The 19027-nt window shown below is 46.4% G+C and overlaps 1 protein-coding gene across 1 annotated transcript; it reads right to left on the reverse strand.

Annotated features, from left to right (window-relative positions):
* Nucleotides 1-2444: 2444 nt before the first annotated feature.
* Nucleotides 2445-4031, reverse strand: POU4F3 (POU class 4 homeobox 3). The gene is made up of 2 exons (XM_006261110.4): nt 3912-4031; nt 2445-3601 (listed from the first exon to the last, which is right to left on the reverse strand). Exons 1-2 carry the CDS (start codon nt 4029-4031, stop codon nt 2708-2710), a joined length of 1014 nt encoding a protein of 337 aa, XP_006261172.2. The 3' UTR covers nt 2445-2707.
* Between the last annotated feature and the right edge of the window lie 14996 nt (nt 4032-19027).

A 19027-nucleotide genomic window follows, 5' to 3' on the forward strand; every position in this document is an offset into this window, starting at 1 on the left:
CCCCCCCCCCGGTCTCTGGGCTCAGTTATAACTGTGGATATTTGTCGTGGTCACACGTAGGTAACCTCAGATTTAGAAAAGGATTTCTCCACTGGAAACTTCAAAAGCAACTTGGAGGTACACTACGAGCTCTTTGATCTTGACGCCAGTCCTGTATATTAAAAAACCCCCAGCAAACCCCAAACCCAAGCCAAGCCAACAATGAAATGCAATAAATGAAGCTGCAAGAAATTCACAGGCTTGAAGAAAATGCGAAAAAATATATCTTACCTGGGGGGTTTTTGGGGGGTGGGAATCCTAACCATGCCCTTATAGAGTATCTGCTGAAATCCTAGTGGACAGTTGTGAAAGGCTGCAGCCGGGATTGCTTTCTGCCCTTTTTATACCACGATAGCCAATTAATATTGCATCACCCTTATTTTAAATTTTCAAAACCCACAATATAATGTAATGGCATAAGGGCATTTATTATTAAAGGACATTTGATTGGGGGGAAAAAATCATTGGGGCTGATCGGAAAAAAATAGATCTAGGAAACGAAGAGGTGCAGCATTCTAGTTTCTTAAGAGTCCTAAACTTGAAAAGATTAATTTTGTAAGGTGCTTCCCCAGCAAGCTGGGGTGGAGGGGAAAGATCCCCGGTTTAAGGTCTGCTGTTGGACACTCATTGAAATGCTACGGTGAAATATTCAGAAGATACTTGGGCGTCCATCATTAATTTTTAATCGTTAAGGTGCTTCTGGGAATCATAAATAAAAAGCCCTCTTTTTTCCCCCCTTTTAAACAGCATTAGAAATGAACCTTTGATGGAGTTGTTCGAGGGAATGTTTTAATGACATTTTCGAGAAGGGAATTTCGTTTGGACCAATGACGTTTCCGGATAAGAAAGCATCTTTCCCTTCCAAAACTTAACTAAACTTTTGTTTTACAGAGGGAAAACTGGTCCGAGTCCTCCCTGAATTACAGTAATCGTTACACTGCTTGGGAACTATTTCAGAAACACGACAAGATTCACGCACAATGATCTAGAGGAGTGTGAAAATTTACGTCGTCCAGGTGGAAAGAATATATTTCATATATGTATAAATATAAATATATATATATTTCTGGAACAGAGAAATCATGATCACACTGAAAAACAATATCGAGGCAAATCAATACATGGAAAATACAGCAGAAAAGAGAAAAGCGGATGAAACTTTACAACTCCTCTACACAATCATAGCAATATAATATAATCAGGGTAACTGAAAAGGAAAATATCATCGTCATTCAAGCGGCTAGTCAAAATGTAGAGCAATGAAAACAGCCAAAGCAGCAGTGGAACTGGTAAAGTTGATTCATTATGAATTTTAAACCCCTTTCCACTCTCCAATAGAAAAGCGCGAGCTACAGTTTATCATTAGCATCACATACTTTGCTCGGGCGCTATCAGCCCCCTTCCCGCTGTGAAAAAAGGCTCCATTCGGGTTGAAAAATAAAGCATTTATTTCAGAAATGAATCCAAGGGGAGGGGCGGGCGGACAACATTTATTTCAGGAGGGATTCCGAGGGCAATAATAAATAATTAAATAAGTAAGAGGAAGAGAAGGCCACACAAGCACTCAAACTATCTGGGATAAAAACTAAAAATCTGAAACAGGCAGGGTGAGAGGGAGAGAAAGCTCATTGCAAATACTAAATCCAAAAGAGCCCCGGTCAGCTTTGTGTATTACACAAACGGAGATCCGGGCTTGCACGAGAGAATTAACTCGGATTGAAACCGAAGGAAAGGATGGGGTGGAGGGACACAGGTGAAAGGCTTGCCCCCAAGTCCATGGAGTCACGGGGTGAGTCGCCGCTGCGCGGGCAGAGCCCGGGGCCCGGCTGCAGCCTCGTGGTGCGCTGTACAAGTCCGTGGTAGGAGCTGCAAGACACGGAGCTGTGCTCAAACCCGCGTGGGAACAAGCCCCGACTCTCCCCGCAGTTTAATCTCTTTCCCTTTCTTCCTTATTCTTTTTCCTATCAAGGAAACAACTCAAGGAGTGACTTGAAAAAATCCCTACAAATCTAGCTAGTGAGAGAGTGTTGGTGTGTGTGTGTGTGCTTGGAAGAAAAATCATAGAAAGAGCAGCCCAAGTATGTCGCTGAGTAAAAACAGGTTTCGTTTGCTTTCCCTGGCCCAAAGCGCCGGAGTAGAAAAGGATTGGTGTCGGACCCCGGGCGACAGACGGTTACAACCAGGAGAGCCGGACCCAGCAGACGGCGGAGCCGAATTTACCTCGGGTGCAACCGGGACTTTCTGAAAATAGCCTCTCTCCTTTCCAAATATAATTCTCACATTTCCATAAACCTTCCCCCGTCCCCTCCACCTGCCACCCCCAACCTTTCCCCTTCAAATCTAGCCTTTCATTTCTTATTGCGACGCAGTTGGAGAAACCAAACGCCCCCCCCACCCCAACCTGCCCCGAAAGTGACACCCTAGTGCACAAGAGACACCGCCAACAACCGCGGGGCGGCCAGACACGGGTCTTTGGAGGTTGCTTTTTTTTTTGTTAGTTTTGCTGTCAACAAGAAACGAGGAGCGCAAGGCGGGGGGAGATCAGCTGGATGCGAAGTCGATGACTTGTGTGTCGGTGGGTCGGAGCGGAGATCCCTGCTCCTGCCGAGCACCCAGTGCACAAGAGTCCAGCCCTGCCCCGGCCCCCCAGCCCCTCGCCCCGGGCCAGTCAGTGCACCGCCGAGTACTTCATGCGCTTCTGTTTCTGTCTCTGGTTGCAGAACCAAACCCGCACCACGTTTTTTTTCAGGTCCAGTTTCTCTGCGATGGCCGCGATCTTCTCGGACGAGGGTCGGGGCTGGATGGCAAAGTAGGCTTCCAAGGAGCGCTTCTCCGGGGCGGCGATGGAGGTCCGCTTGCGCTTCCTCTCGCTGCCGTTGAACAGCTCGGGCTTGGTGTTTTTCTCCCGGTAGGCAGCTTCAGCCTCCTCCAGCCAGGCTTGCAGCACGGGCTTCAGGGCGATCATGTTGTTGTGGGACAGGGTGAGGGACTCGAACCTGCAGATCGTGCTCTGGCTGAGCGAGCCCACGCCCGGGATCTTGAGGTTGGCCAGGGCCGCCCCCACGTCCGCCTGGGTCACCCCCAGCTTGATCCTCCGCTGCTTGAACCGCTCGGCGAAAGCCTCCAGCTCCCTGGGATCCGACTCCACGTCGTTGATGCAGGGCATGCCGTTGTGGGTCGAGACCGGGTGGGGGTGCCCCATGCCCATGGCTTGGTGCAGGTGCCCCATGGCTCCCAGGTGGTGCGGGTGGATCTGGGCGGACATCACCGTGTGGTCGGGGGCCCCCATGCCGCTCACGGTCAGCGTGGGGGAAATGTGGTCCAGGAGGTCTCCATCCAAGCCTTGGTGCACGGAGTGGTGCGGGTGCGAGGTGAGGGCCGAGGGATGCGAGATGGGCACTGTGGAGGAGGTAGACGTGCATGGGACACTGCTCATGGTATGGTAGGTCGCGTCGGGCTTGAAAGGATGGCTCTTGCCGTGGGAGACAATATCAACAGCCGCCAGAGCTTCTGCACGGGCCAGCAGACTCTCATCAAAGCTTCCAAATATATTGCCCTGGAGCTGCAAGCAAGAATGCGCATATTGGAGTCAGTGGGGAATACTGTCAACTCAGGATTAAAAAACATTTCCAAGCACAGAGATTCCTCCTCAAAGCTCAGGTCATAAAAATTAATATGAAGGCAGAAGCTTTGCTTGAATAGACATGTGGATCAGAGACAAGAGTGAGAGAGAGGAGAGGGAGAGAGAGAGAGAGAGAGAGAGAGACAGAGGTTCAGAGATATGCGATTGTTCTGGCGACATGAAAAAAACATTAAGCAAGTGCCTGTCAAAAAATGTGCCTTAAAGCAGTAATTATGCTTAATCTACATACCTGCGGGGCTGGAAGGCAAACTCTGCGCATCGCCTCTGAACTGGAGTGCAAGCTGGAGTACTTGGGCTCCTGGAGGGCGGCGTGCATAGTGAACGGCTGCTTGGCGTTCATGGCCATCATCTTTGCACACCTTGCAGGTAGGCAGCCCCTGACATAGATTCAGGGTTGTCTCTCTGGCTTGTTCCTGTCAAAGTGAGCTATTTTCAATGACAGAGCTTCCCTCTCCCTCTCTCTCCCTCTCCCTCTCCCTCTCTCGTTCCCCCCACCTGCTTCTTCACTCATCTTACAAGCAGCCTGCCAGGAACGGGACGAGCGCGCTGTGCGCAGGCGCTGCACGGGAAGGAGACGAGGAAAGTAGCCCTGGCAGTCCAAGGCACTTAGGAGCACAGATGCCTGTGCCAGGGTCCGGCCATGGGAAGGAGGGAGGCATCGGGGTTCTCCACGGGGCTGGGTTTGAAGACAGGTGTCACCTGAAGCTCCCCCCAAATAAATGCTTTGCTTGTATTTTTAATGCGAAGTAAAATGGAACGCAACAGAACATGCCCATTCCGATGCTCTTTGGGCTGGGGGGTCTTGGCCAGGCCCGCAGCAGAGGGCTCAGTGCAGGGAGAGGTGGCTGGCGAAGGGAATTCGCCTTTCCCGGCCATCACAAGGACTCCTGCGAAAACTGGGAGAGACAAGACAACCCGGTGGGGCCACGTCCCCGTCCCACGCAGCCCTCACACCATGCCCACGAGGACGGCGGGCGAGCACCCCCCTGTGCCTCCCTCCGGGGGCTGAACTAGTCACGTCTGTGTGTAAGGAGTGAAGTGCAGGGCCTGGTCTTGTCCCCATGGGACCCAGTGGCCAATCAATCGCCTTGGCTTCAACCAGCCCTCGCACATGGGCTCGGTGAATCGCCCTAGCACCTCTGTGCTGGTCTGGGATCGTGCAGCTCCCCCCGCTCCCAGCGCTCGCCGGAGGAAGGGCTCTGCTAAGTGGAGCGTCCTGCCATGTCAAGTCAGCGGTTTCCAAACTTACTTTTCCAATCCTAGAAGCACTGCAACACAAGGAGAGACATCAATAATGGATGTGATACCAGGTACAGCAGCAGCCTGGCTAAAAGCTACGGCGAGGTGCAGTGCGTGCGGAGGGCTGGAGCCAGCAGGCCGAGAAACCGAGCAAAGCAGGCGGGGGGAGGACTCGGCGCTCCGGCTCGGGAGCGGGCAGACACCTGTAGACGGGCGCGGCGCCTGGTGCGCCCCAGCGCTGGGCTCCTTTCCACGTGCACTAAGTGTCGTCGCCTGCATTTCAGGAGACAAGAAATGGCCCCGGGGGCAAGTTCTGTTATTTTTTGTCCTCTCAGACCTGACTTCACCCCTGCACGGGCTGGGGCTCTTTTTTTGGGACCAAGGTAAATCAGGTCACTGTCACCTTGTGGCTCTGGCAGTCTATGGCCAAGTCCCTGGAAGGACTAGTTGCTGAAGTTCACCCTATTTGTCCAGTCAGAGATTTCCAAGGAAGGAAAGGCTGTCACCCTAGGCTTCGCCATGTCCCCACTCCACTTGAGGGAAGCTGATGTGCCAACTTGGAGGGATCGCTGCGTGCGCCGAGCATTGGCATTGCCTAAAATCCACTAAGGAAATGTTCCCTTTTCTTTCAACTTTCGGAGAAAGTATTGAGGGCGATTCTCCACCTAGGGCGGGGGGCAGGATCGGGCTAGATATGGAGGAAGAGATTACATATATTTCAGGGGGGAAATGGAGCGATTGTTTTTTGTGGTTCCGGACCTGTGGTTTCACAAACCCCTGGGAATCTCAGCCTTAAAGTGGGAGACATCCATCCCGCGAGCCGGGACAGCAGGATAAACCCATGACAGCCTGATCCGTGTTAGCAAGAGTGCTCCGTGCCCGGGTGCAGGAGGAGCAACTGGACAGAAAGGCCTTGAACACTTGGAGTTTCTGACAGTTGCCCCCGTTGTTCAAAGTCAGACCCTCCATGGGATCAGCTGGGAAGAACAGAGCGGGCAGACTGCGGCCGGCTCCCGGGAGCCTGCCCTCGGTGAGCCCTTGCCGGCTAAGCCACAGTCCCACCAGGGCCGCTGCCTGTTCTCCATCCAATTAAGGGATCTGCTTTTATGCCCCTGCCCAGCGAAGGCAGAGTAGGCCTTATTATCATTCCTGGCCTTTGGAGTCCAGACAGCTAACACCCCCTCTTCGCTTATGACTTTTAATCTCAAGCGCTATTTGTATTCCTAGCAGCCTCCTTGAACTAGGTGTCACTGAAGTTGCAGCAGGCGGGGAGGGGTGGGGGGGCAGGGTTTTCCAGCAGGAAGCACGGCCTCCCTATTAACAATGTTTTGATCCTGCCAAATCTTTCTTTCATCCCCAGTGCCTTGCAACTCGGAAAAAAAAAAAAAACCCAACAAGGCTACATCAAGTTTAATAGATTTGTCCAGAGGGCATCAAAGCAACTCAATTACAAAGAGGAACGTTTCACTGCGAGGACTAGCTTGCTCCTACCAAAATGGTTTGAATTGTAAGCAGGTGGCTGGACGCATGATGGAGTGGGCTCTATGGACGCACGTAGGAACCGACCCTTCGCCAGGGGAAGTAATTGGGCAAACTCCAATCGTCGTTGATGAAAGCAGGTATTAATTCCCTCAGTTTGCAGAGGTATGAGCATCTGGACACTACACCATCCTGCACCCACTTTAAGATAAAATAGGTCCTTCTTCATATGGGCTTTGGCCCTGCCCAATGAGGACTAGACACTATTAAAACAGGTCAATAGACAACGTGTATCCGCTGGTTTTGTACAACCTATTTTGTCTCCAAGCAACCCTCCACTCCTTCCATAAGCATCCCAAAGCAAGAGGAACAGAAGGGTAAGTCTGAATGGTGGTTGCTAGCAGGTGAACATTCATTTACGAGTGGATCCAGCAGTTCTTGCTCAGGCAAGTGTCCCACTGAAACCAGAGCTGCGAGATCAGGCCCCCGGTACGGTGACACTCGCCACACGGCTCCCGGTTACACAAGAGCAGAAAGCAAGCGAGAGGAACAGTTCAGCGGCTGTCCGCATAACCGCAGCGAAGAACAGGACATTCAGGACTCCCACTAAAAGAGGAAGCACTTCGACGAACTCATGTTAAGCCAAACACGATAAGAAACCTCCTCTCTCTAAATGTAGACCACACATCTCCCAGGCAGACACTGCAGCCCAGCCTTCTAGCTCAGACATGCAGGCTCAGGACCACGAGGCCGGCTAAATTCAGTCCAGTATTACTGACACTGCACTTTCTTCGGGGGCGCTGGAATTACTTCGCAAACAGACACTCACCCAGGTTCCTCTCTCCAGGACCGTTTCTGCAGCACATACTACCGGTCTACGGCACAGGAGGATAAACCTAAGCCCAGAGACGTTAAGTGATTTAAACTCCTACAAGCTAGACAGTAAATATTAATTGTGCCATGGGCACATATATATTTAATAGGGTGGAAATACCTGTTCCTTGAGTCTTCATTTATTTTTAATAGTACAGTAAGGAAAAGAAGAGTCCTGATGTAAACATAATTTTACTATTCACTGGTTGGTGCCATGCTTCAACCCTCCAGCCGTCTTGAAATATTTCTAGACTTTGGCCAACTTGTACATCTTGGCGGTTTGGAGGTGGAGATATCTCGACGGCTGTGGGATCTCCGGGCTGTCACAGTCTCAGGCCCTCAGTGCAGGGCAGCCAGAAGTGGGAAGCGGTGTTAAAAAGAAGCGTTTTGTTGGCCTCCTGACAACATTACTCAGCCTCCTTTAGTGATCAGAGACAGCAGGAGGTCTGGCTTTGTCTTTAAAGGGTTTCCCCCCACCCCACCCCAGACACTAGCAGCTCCATGACTTCGGGTTTTCCTGCCTTGAGTCCATTCAATGCAGCGAGCGATGCGTGTTGTAGTCCAGTCCACTCTGAGAAAGCACGAGGAGGGACACACCGCACACCTTGACACTCTCCAGTAAGGAGCTACCCGCACACCTTGACACCTCTCCAGCTGTCAGAAGCACTCACGTGGAGAGAAAAAAAAAAGGGGGGGGGGGGCAAAAGCTGAATGAGAGACTCCAGAAAAGCTACCAGAAGCTTTGCACAGCGTGGGGGTTCACGGCTTCAAGCGTACCTAAAGCCTCAGTGGTTTTGTTTCCCAATCCAGCACCCCCCTGCCAGTAGTGGGGTCGGACAGGGGCATTTACGTTTCAGCAGAACCAAGTGGATAAGACGCTGTACACAAGTTGCTCAGCCGTACTTCGCAAAGCGCTTTGAAAAAGAAAGCGGCCCCGAGAGCCAGATGCAAAAGTGTCTGCGGTCCGTGCCAAGGCTCGGAGACAGGCTGGAGAGCAGGGATGTGAAGTCACCTCGGGACCAGAAGAAAGTAAACTCTGGCCACAGCCTAGAGACTGTGGGGATCCCTCTTTTCACCTGCATTGGGGCGAGGGAGAAGGCGAGAGGGGACCCGGGGGGAGCAACCCCGTGCAGGCGGCCCAGGGCTGGGCGGGAGAGCGGCGCGGGTTCAGCACCACGGACAGCGCCCGGCGGCCCCTGCCCCGCTCTCCCCTGCCCGGGCCGCCCCGGGCACCCGCAGCCGCGGCCTCCCGCCGGCGCGTTGTCGCGCAGCTCCGCGCCCTGATTTATGATAAAAAATTTAAAGGAAATCATTTATATTTCAAAGGGCCTAAATAGCGGCATGAAAGTTTTATCTAAAGTGGCACTGTATTTCTAGGCGCCCCGCCGCGTTGGAGGTAATTAATAGAGGGATGAATTGCACGCTTTTGTCTACTTATTAGCCGGCCTTTCTTTGGCACCGTCTAGTTACGGTAAATAAATAAAAGCAGGGAGGGAAAAAAAAAAAAAGGCAAAATCGTGGCTCGGTTGCTTGTGCACCAGCGAGCTGCTCTGCCCGGCTGCCCTCCCCTCCCCGCCCCGCACGCGGGCACCCCCTGCGGGTTTCTGGGGGTGCAGGGCAGGGGGCTCCTCCTCCCGCAGCCCCCGGCATCGTGGGAGCCCGGCCCCTCGCCCCACAACGCGGTCTGGCTTGAAACAAGCCGGACTGGTTAGTCTAGCTGCTGAGCTGGCTTTAATGAAAGCTGTAAAATATTGATGTTCCTGGCCCCGGCTGCTGCCGTTACACCTTACAACCAGAGGAAAGAAGTCCAAAGGATAAACAATAACAAGTTAAAAGAGCCCAGATGGTTTGCCATCAGAAAGGATCTGCAGACCAAAGTGTGGCACTGCGGTAGGTGGGAGGGAGCATTCACCTACTTGTCAATTATTAAAAATATTGGGGGGGGGGGGGGGATCGTGATAAAACACCATGGCTGGCCTCACTCAAAAGTGCCTGTTCCACCCAATGTGCTAGTTTTGTCTCTGTCACAAGTCCGAGACTGGGGAGAGGTGCAGCAGTGAAAAGGCTCCATTCACAGATAGGGCCTAAGTCAAAGCCCAGTGGGCTGCATCCAGACAAGCGTGGATCTTCAGCTTCCTAGGGACAAGTAGCAGCAGCACACATTGTGCCACTGCTAGTTGCCCCTGGGGAACACTTGTGCCATGCACAATCTGGTGTGTGGCAGGTTACCCTGGGTGGGGGAAGGGAAGCTGTGGCCTGCAAGTATGCTGACCCCAGCAGCATTACCTGGGGTCCTGGGTGCCGGGGCGGTGCTCCTGCAGCTGGGAATCTGGCTGGCAGCTGGTGTGTGGGTCCAGCCAGCCAGGCTCTGGTTTTGGGCAGCATGCACTGCTGCCATGCATGCCACCCCGCTTTTTTTCTGTGCAGGTTTTTTTGACCCTGGGATCATCCAGGGTCAATCTCTATCTCTCCCCCCATTGCACGGTGCTGGTAATGCCTGAATTTTTTGGTATGGCACCATAGACATGCCTGCATCACCACATGACTGTGCTCATCTGGACATGGCCTTAGAGTCCAAGGCCTGGCATTTCACTGTTACACAATTTGCTTGGGAAAGAGTACACATAGAAATAAATGAAGTGAACTTTTGCAGTTTAATACAACATGCTACTGAATATATACCAGCCCCTTCTACTTTTCAGTGGACAACAGTCTGGTGGGAACTTTTATAACTGCAAAAGCAAAAATTTGAGGGATTTTAACAATATTCGGGATTTTAATTAAATTGCCACTTGCATCAAATTCTACAGCAATTATTATTTTTTTTCTAGTGTTGCTCTTTTGCTAAAAAATTAATATTTAGAGATGCATAGAAAATAAATTGTCCCCCCACCTCTTTTTTTTTTGCAGACTCTAAAACACAATAGCATCCTACTTGCTTCCTAGTCCAGATAACTTGATCAGATGCTGTGATCATTCCATGTCCTTGAAGGGGGAGGGTTTCTTGTTTTACTCCCTGGCTTGTTTTTTCCTCTGCTCTGGATCTGACCAAGAGCTTAGTCTTCAGGCCTAATTTAAGACTTAGAGACTAAGTTGGTCACATTACAACTGGGATTTTCAGTCCCAGTGATTGATTACAAAACATACCACTTCTTGAAGGAAGGATTAAGGGCTCCCTGTGCTTTGGGTTTTGAATGCAGATTTCTGACACCATAAAAGAGCAAGAAACTCTGCACATGGTATGATATGGCTGTTCCACTGCACAATCTGATCGAGGAAATATCTAGGGTTACCCAGACAGTCAATTATTCATCAGCTAAACGGCCAAGCATCAATTACCTTGGCTTGATTCTCTTATTCATTAAGGAGATTGAACAGCCCAACTTAACAAAGCAAAAAGAAAGTTGCTAAGTTACCAGAGCTACCTGGCATAGTCACAAGGCTGGCTGACTGCAGTGTCAGAGTTTCAAAGCAAACAGGTCCTACTGAGGGGAAGTTTGATAGGCTATAAAGTAACATGCAGGGCTCAATTTTATAGCAGTCAATGTCAATGCAGGTTGAAGACAGCAGAAGGGAAGAGGGTTAAACAGGGATATAAGGGCTTTGCTCACTTTTAACCAGGTGAAAGTTATCTGAGGAGCTGACCCATAATAGTGTATACCAGCAAAGGTCCTTCAAAATGCAATGTATAAATAAGGCACATTAAATTAATTTAGACTGAGATGCAGACTTACCAAGAGACAACCCTCTCAGTAAGGAGAGATAGGAATTGAATGGGAACATCTTAGTGCAGCAAGGGCAGCTTCATGCAAAACCAGCACCAATGTTTTCTTTGGGCCTTTGACACTGACCCAGCAATTCACAAATCAATGGGACCTCATGTGAAAAATTTCTCTGTTTAACCCTGACCATCAACTCCTGTAGTGGACACAAGGGGTGATGCAGCCCATTTTGCCCCCTCTCACTAGCCACTTGAGCTGTGACTGTGTAGGGAAAGGAGATAGGTTTCTTAAACAGGTCTTGATTGCTGCAAGAGGGGGAGAAGAGGACAGAGAGCTGCTTGGAAAAGGGGATCTGATTTCTTGGTAAAGGAGCTATAGCATGTGTTGATAGCAATGGAGATGGTTAGAGGAGGTGTACTATTAAAGTGCAGTTGTGCCCTGAAAAGTGACTTAGGAGTCTGAAGAAAGGTCAGATGCCCGATGACTAGAAAATTACAAGAACAGCAGCACTAAGTGGAAAATGTCCAAGTGGTCAGCAATTATAGATTGAATTCTACCAAAGTTCAGAGGTGAATATTTTTACATTGTGGGATTGGGCAAGGGATACACCTTGAAATACTACTACAAAGTTCTCATCCATATTCCAAACGTATGCCAAATGTTTTTATGTAATCTTTGGGTTTGTACAGATAAAACTCACTGATTTTACACCTGTGCACTGCACACAGAGACCTGCTTGTATAATAAACCCAGAGTTTTGTACATAGGATTTATTCGTTAGCAGTATTGCAGAAACAGATAGAGAATCTACAATAAAAATGTTAATGTCACACCTTTAATCTACATTCCCTAAAATACTTCACAAACTTCAGTTAAGCCTCAAACTACTTACAAGAATGTTATCTCTAGTTCCCAAATGAAGAAACACACAGGTGCCAAGATGCTAAATAATTTGTCAAAAACTCATATAGCAGCAAGTTTCTAAATTTTTCAGTATACATTTCTGTAAAAAAGTGTTAGATGAAGGCCCTGAAGTTCAGGTTCTGCTGAGGTGTAGATGGTAAAGACAAAGGTAGATTTATGCTCTTTGTGCATTCTTGGTCCTGATCCCTGGGTCTGCTATGAAGTGTACAACAGTAACAGCCCTTTTAGATCCCCTACATTGCTTGGGAATTCCTGGAACACAGCAACATAAATCCAGCAAATCTATCAGATCAAAAACGGATAATGTAAACCTTGCTCTACCAGCACCTAGGGACTTCCATCTTCCCAAATCAAGCAACGCAATACAAGAGCAATGCAGAAGGCTCATATCAGGGCCTCCTACAATAAGTTATGTGCAATACAGCTAACTGGCAAGATAGTGCCATAATTTGCAATGGCTTCATTAAAAACCTGTTAGGCACTTGTAGGCTTCAACCCTTTTATTTACACAGCTCAAGGCACATTCTCCAAGCCATTCTGAGGAATGTCATACAATTCTGTTCAATGATTGCTGAGAGGACTTAATAAAAGTCTTACTACTTTGTCTCAATGAAATGCTCTAGGTCTTTTTATTTTCTTAAGCAGAAGTTTCCAGTAAGTACCCATCTCATCAGCAGTATTGATCTGTTCTGGCAACAATCATTCCTGGGCCATATAATAATTCAGCAGTCATTATCAAAATGGATCAATGGACTGTGCACAAAAGAACAGGCTTTCACCAACAGTTGAGAGTTGCTTTATTCTCTGACACCATTTGATGTTGCCTGGCCACAATTTACTTCCCTGTAAATGAGAGATCACCATTCAGAGTTTGGTGACAGCATAGGTATAGGTCAGCCCATGAGAAGTCATGGTTCAGGCTGCTGATTAGGCAAGAGCTCTGACCACAACTAGTGTGTACTTTATCAATTTTTTGCTCATGATCTCAGTCACACTCTTGCCTCTGCCTGTTACTCCTGGTCTTTCAGACTGTAAACTCTGTAGAGCAGGGACCATCCTTGATTATTTTTGTGCAGTGCTTGCACAAGAGGACGCTGACCCAGTCCAGGTCTCCAGGTACTAGAACTAGAGCAATATAAATGCTTTTAAATCAAGAACAAGGCAATAATCTGTGCATATGTCAATTTTGTGGCCATGGAAGAGGTAATGACTGCTCTGGAGTCTTACTTCTTCACAGCACACCTAAGACAATGAGCATACTGCCCCATGTCCACTCCACTTCAGTAGCTCAGTCCTGATGAGGACAGATTCCAGCTGCAGATATGAGAATTTGATCCTTGGGCTCTCTGCAGAGACTGACTAAGTGACCAGTGGCAGTGGTAGCAGAAAAGGCTTAGATTTGTAGTTCCCAAAGTGGAGGTCACAAGCCCCACTGAAAAGCATTTTGAAGTGAGGCTTAAATTGGAAGTGTGGTCAAGAACCCAGAAAAGATTGAGAAATAGGGTCAAAAGCTCAAAGATTGGGAAATGCTGGGTTAGATGAAAATCTTTCACCACTAGCAACTGGGCTGGGAGCATCCAACTCATTTTTAACCTAAAATGTTATTTATGAGTGGTAACTGTGTTATTAAACAACCTGGGCTGAACAATGGTCAGTCAAAAACCCCTATCCCCCACCTCAGGATAGGACCGAAATAAGACATCAATTAAATTGTTTTGCTTTATGGAGTCTGTCCAGAAGAACTGATAAATTATGAAAATAGCACTTGAGGGTCCAGGAAACATAGCTTAATGAGTTGTATGTATGTATGTGTATATTATATATCCATATATACACACACACATACATAAAACTCATCAATCTGCATTTCCTAAATTAGTGTGCAAGTGTGTATAAAATATAGCACCTTCCAGGAAATTAAAATAACAATGCTTGTAACTTATGCAGCTAAACCCATCTTAAATGAGCACTCAAGGCAAGCTACTTGTTACCAGGCCATCACCATTTAACAAGAGCAGAAGAACAGTACAGAAAGGTTTGGGCACATAAGGACTCATTTCGCAGCAGGAATCTTCTCATAAGGATGGGCGATTTGAACAGGTTGCAGTGTACAAGGAGGAGACTTTTTATAACAGAAGCATCTTCTAAATGAAGGGCTTTATTAGCGAAAAACAACATTAAAAACGATAAGCAACTGAATTTCACTTGATGCTCACTTTATTTCACTTCGATGTACAACAAGCAATATTCACACATACCATGAGCTTATGGACATTTACAAAAAGGATGTGGGAAGCAGAAGATGAGATTTTTTTGATGTAGTCAGTATGTTAGAGCCACAAATTGGGGTCAGACACCCAAAGTGGAAAGAAAAAAAAATCCATTAAATTGATGCCAAAGTGTCCTGTGTTTGAAAATCACATCCCGAACTCAGGGTGGAAAACCCCCACATCATTAGCATTTATGTGCCATGACTCAAAAACTGGACATTTACCAAAAAGTAACAGAGAAGTGCTTTACCATTTGGAGACTAGGACTAGCACCATACATGTTGATAAACTTTTAAAAATAGCCTTAAAAAAAAAAAAAAAAAGCTTGATGATGTTACCACTGAGTAACTATGCGGGGTCTGAACAATGGTAAAACTTATTGAGGTTTGAATATCTATTTATTTCTGCCTATGTTAATTTGACCAAGATGACAGTATTTTCCAAGGGGAAAAAAAGGCAAGATTCTTAATAGTTCAACAGCTCGATAGTTATATTTGTTCTTAATTCTAGAAATATATCTAAATGTAGTCCTAACAAGACTCTGTTTCACTAGAAATTAATGAGGAACAAACATTAATTATTCATGTCCTGAAACAGTAGGCCTGCTAATGTTTCTGCTAATCACCAAAGCTAAACAGATGTATCTTTATAAAGGCAATCGTGGAGAATATGGATAGGATGAGAGAACAACAGTGATGCATTTCATCAACTGTAACAAAGTCGGCTTTTCAGTGCTGCAAAAGTTGTGTCTACCTGAATTTACAATATTAAAATGTTACTGTAAGATTCCTTCCTAGTCAAAAGACATGTTTTGTTTTTAAAACTTAATCTAGATATCAGATTGAAATATTGTAGCAGAATCCAATGGAGTCAATATCCATTGAAATCAATGGGAATTAGAAAAGGGCATTTTGAGAAAAACTGGAAGGATCAGCTTTTAGTATATGTTCAAAGACTGAGAACCAAAATAAATACTAGAGTTACTCTATAATGGGAGTTTCTAATGGGTTGAACCACAATCCTAAACCAGAAAATCCATTGCTTCTCTTCAAAGACAGCCATGCACACAAAGAACAGTCAAAACAACGAACAATTAAAAATGCAAACAAATTTTAGAGCCTGGTTTTTAAGTTGTCTCACCATTTTTGTGAATATGAGTTTAGGTCTACAATAAATTGAACCTGCAAATGCTAGTATTTGGATATTTGCCTACAAGAACACACTTCAAAAAATAGTGGTCTGGTCTAAAGAAAAATATCAAACCCTGATTAGAAAAGTAGAGGCCAAGGCTACTTTTAGCACACATACAACGTTGCATAGAATTATGTAGAATTGGGCTTCTCAAAAAGAGCAAGAGATCATGTAGTTATAGGAGGGCTGACAATCTATTCTGTCAGAACTTGATAAGCTAAACACTGTTTTCAATTTCTGTGACACTATTTCATCCTTGAAAACAGCAATCAGAATGTAGGCTATGCATTATGAGTTAACATATTTTCCCTTACACACACTATCTTTTTAAAACCCTTCCTTCTAACTCTGTGAAGCCAGACTACATCCTTCCAACTATCAACCAAAGGGGATCACTAGAGTGTGTAATATGAGACCATGCTTCCATTCACACCCTCCAGGGATCAAATATTTTTTCAGGTTGGGAGCAAAATTCACGGTAATAACATTATAGAAAGCAAGTTCATATCTTCACACATTCATGCCAAAGTGCCCCATTCACATCATATTTAATACACATTTGTCACAATCAGGAAGGCAGCAAGGAGATAATGGTTTTTCACTTCATTAAAATGCCATCCATGGTGATTAAGGTTGAGATTTCAAACTTTCTTCTCCAGGGAACCCATATCCAGGCATCTTGAGATAATACTTTGGACTTCTCTTCTTAGATGGCTTGGAGGCAGGGGGGACACTTTACAAAACATTTATCTAGTCCTGCAACCTTAGAATTCCACCCATCTTTCAGGGTTAACACCACTGAGTTCTTGGAAGACGGGAAGAATTGCTAATTTGCCTACGCTAGCAAATGTTTCTGATGCCTCCAACCTGACTTCAAACCTAGTTAGTCACAGTAGTCTCAGAACAGGTTCATTAAGAATGGACCGAGACATCTTAAACCCAGACATACCTCGCAGTTGAACCTGCAAGAGTTTAAATGGCTTGCCCAAGGCCCCAGAGCATGCTTCTTCCCATAGACTCTGAGGAGCCTTTCAATTTGTTCCTATTGCATACAGAAGTCGGCATGGAGAATTATAGGATGCTTCTAGACAGAGCAACCCCCCTCACCCAGAAAAAAAAAAAAATCACTGATGCTCTTCAGGCTGTGTCACAGGGAAGAAGGAGGATTTAAAACTGGTGTGTGCATGCGTGCCCTGTAGCTCTATAAAATTATTCAGCTTTGTGCCACCTTCACATACCTTTTACGTTAATGCTCCCTGAAATCTTCATTAAAATTTGAAATTAAAATGTAATAATCAAAGGGGAAGGGGAGAAATCCTGTCACCTGACATTACACTCAAACTTTCCACATTTACATTCTTAGGGGTTTTAATTATAAAAATCACACCGTCTCCTACGTCAGAGTTTGGGGAAAAGAAGCTGTGCGCCTTGTTAGTTGTACTTCCCCAGCAAGTCCCTTGCATGGTATCAGTGTTGACAAGACAAAGCTTCCTGTGCCACTTAACTATGTTTTATTAAGGAACAGAATCTGTTGGGCCGTGTAGTTGGCACTGGCTGCTGCATACACACCAGCTGAATTCCCTGTGCTGCTACAGCGCTCTCCAGTCTTATGCATTACACTGTATTTTTAGAAACTCTGCATCTCCTCTCTAATGCCTCTCAGAGTCTTACATAGCTTTTCACCCAAACATACCTGCCATAAACAGGAGGATTGATACGCTCAGGAAAAGAAAGTATAACATTCTTCAACTACATTGGGTAGAGGGCTGCGTTAAGACAATGGAAGCTTTCCAAGGGAACAAAAGGTTTATAACTCAAATATTACAGCAAAACCTGAGAGAGTTTTTGCCTCAAGCACCTAGGAGATTTAGGAGCACTAGTCCCTTATGTGCTCCTGCATAAAAGTGGGTACATTTTTTTCTGCAAATAGTAAATTAATTGAAAATAGACCTCCCACATACAGAACAGAAAATAGGTTCTCCCACATGCGTTTATGAAAGGGGATCAAATTTGCAAGATCATTTTTTTGTGCAAAACAGTCACAAAAACTGCTGCCAGTGTAATTATTCCCCTTTTCCTCTAATACACAAGGGTTAGATCACTCACTTAGGATGTGGAAGATCCAGATTCAATTTTCTTCTGTGTTTCATAGGACAGAGTCCACATTTTCCTTGCCAGGAGATTGCCTAACCTTCAGGCTACGAGGTGTTTGGGGTGAGAACTCTCATTCTTTATGCTGTTTCACTCAAACATTTCTCTGGAGCAGAGACCAGAAAATGCGTGTCCCTCCTCCCCAGTGAGTGCCCTTTTTACCTACTTGGTCTCACTAGGGATTAGGCACTCACCTGAGAGGTGGCAGACCAGAGTTCAAGGACCCCCTCAAATTCAGGGCATGGGTTTCAATCAAGATCTCTTCTCCTCAGGGCAACACCTAACCAGTAGCCTGCAAAGCAGTGGCTCTTAACTTCTTAGATTCAAGGAACCCCTCTGAAAATGCCAGCTTTGATTTTTCTGCAGGCAAAAAGCAAGTGGGAAGTATTACAACGTTTGTTGGAAAGAACTCAGAGAAAACCACAAGTCAAGGGGTTTTTGACATTATGGATTCATATTTAAAATCTCTGGGTTTATGTTGCGATTCATGTTTGCATACCTAGCAGTGCTAACATTGCATGACACCCCCATAGCACCTTTAGAAGGATCTCAAGTCACCTTGGTTAAAATCACTGCTATAGGGTGCCGAGATGGGCCTTCCTCAGTTTCTCCTCTTGGATCAAGAGAAAACACTCTGGCCTGCCAGCTGCTGACATCTGTTTTACAGTCCCTCCTCTCTGGGGAGTTTGTCCTAATCATCAGTGTAGAGAGTAGTTGCTTATTCTTGCTCTGTCACGTGAACATTGCATTATTCTATACAACATGAAACAGTGTCACTGATAAGACGGTGAGCCTTCGTGCCAGAATACCAGGTAGTCTGGTGGTTAGGGTACTCTCCTGGAAGGGGGGGGAGGCATGGATTCAACCCCCCACAGGGCATTGGGTCACATGAATTCTGGGTGGATGCTCTGAACCCTGAGCTATTAACTGACTGATGGTGACATTGTCATCTCCTCCTCCACCAGCACTTTTGTAGGTCTTACCCCTCTCCCCCTCCCCTTTTTTTGGGGGGGGGGAGGGGGGAAGTAAACACCTAAAACAAAATATTTTTCACTTTAACATCAAAAACAGAAACATTGGAAGTTTGGTCCTCTCCAATTTCTTAATGTTTAGGTAAGTCATTAAGACAACCCCCCCCCAACAATTTGCATAATCTTACCACTAAATTTTAAGTACTTTCAGAAATCCTTTCCCTCGCATTAAAATAGTCCCTCTTCTTCCTTTTAACAGAGTATTTTATTCAGTCAGATACAAAGTTTCTGTTCCTTCTGAGACTATTTTAGCTGAGACTGCTCTATTACACCTCCTTTCTAGCCTTGACCTTCAGCTCACCTTTCCATGTGATTATTTTCTTCTTCTTAGTAGTAATTTTTACCTCCCTTTCTTTACTTCCTACCAGACCTATTCCTTTCCATTATTTTTGTCAAACTATAAACTCAAATGTTAGTTTTCAAGAGAGTCCAGATGCCTTCAATCACATCAGCTCCCATAGATCA

The sequence above is a fragment of the Alligator mississippiensis genome, chromosome 9, assembly GCF_030867095.1.
Source record: "Alligator mississippiensis isolate rAllMis1 chromosome 9, rAllMis1, whole genome shotgun sequence".
Taxonomy (NCBI): Eukaryota; Metazoa; Chordata; order Crocodylia; family Alligatoridae; genus Alligator; species Alligator mississippiensis.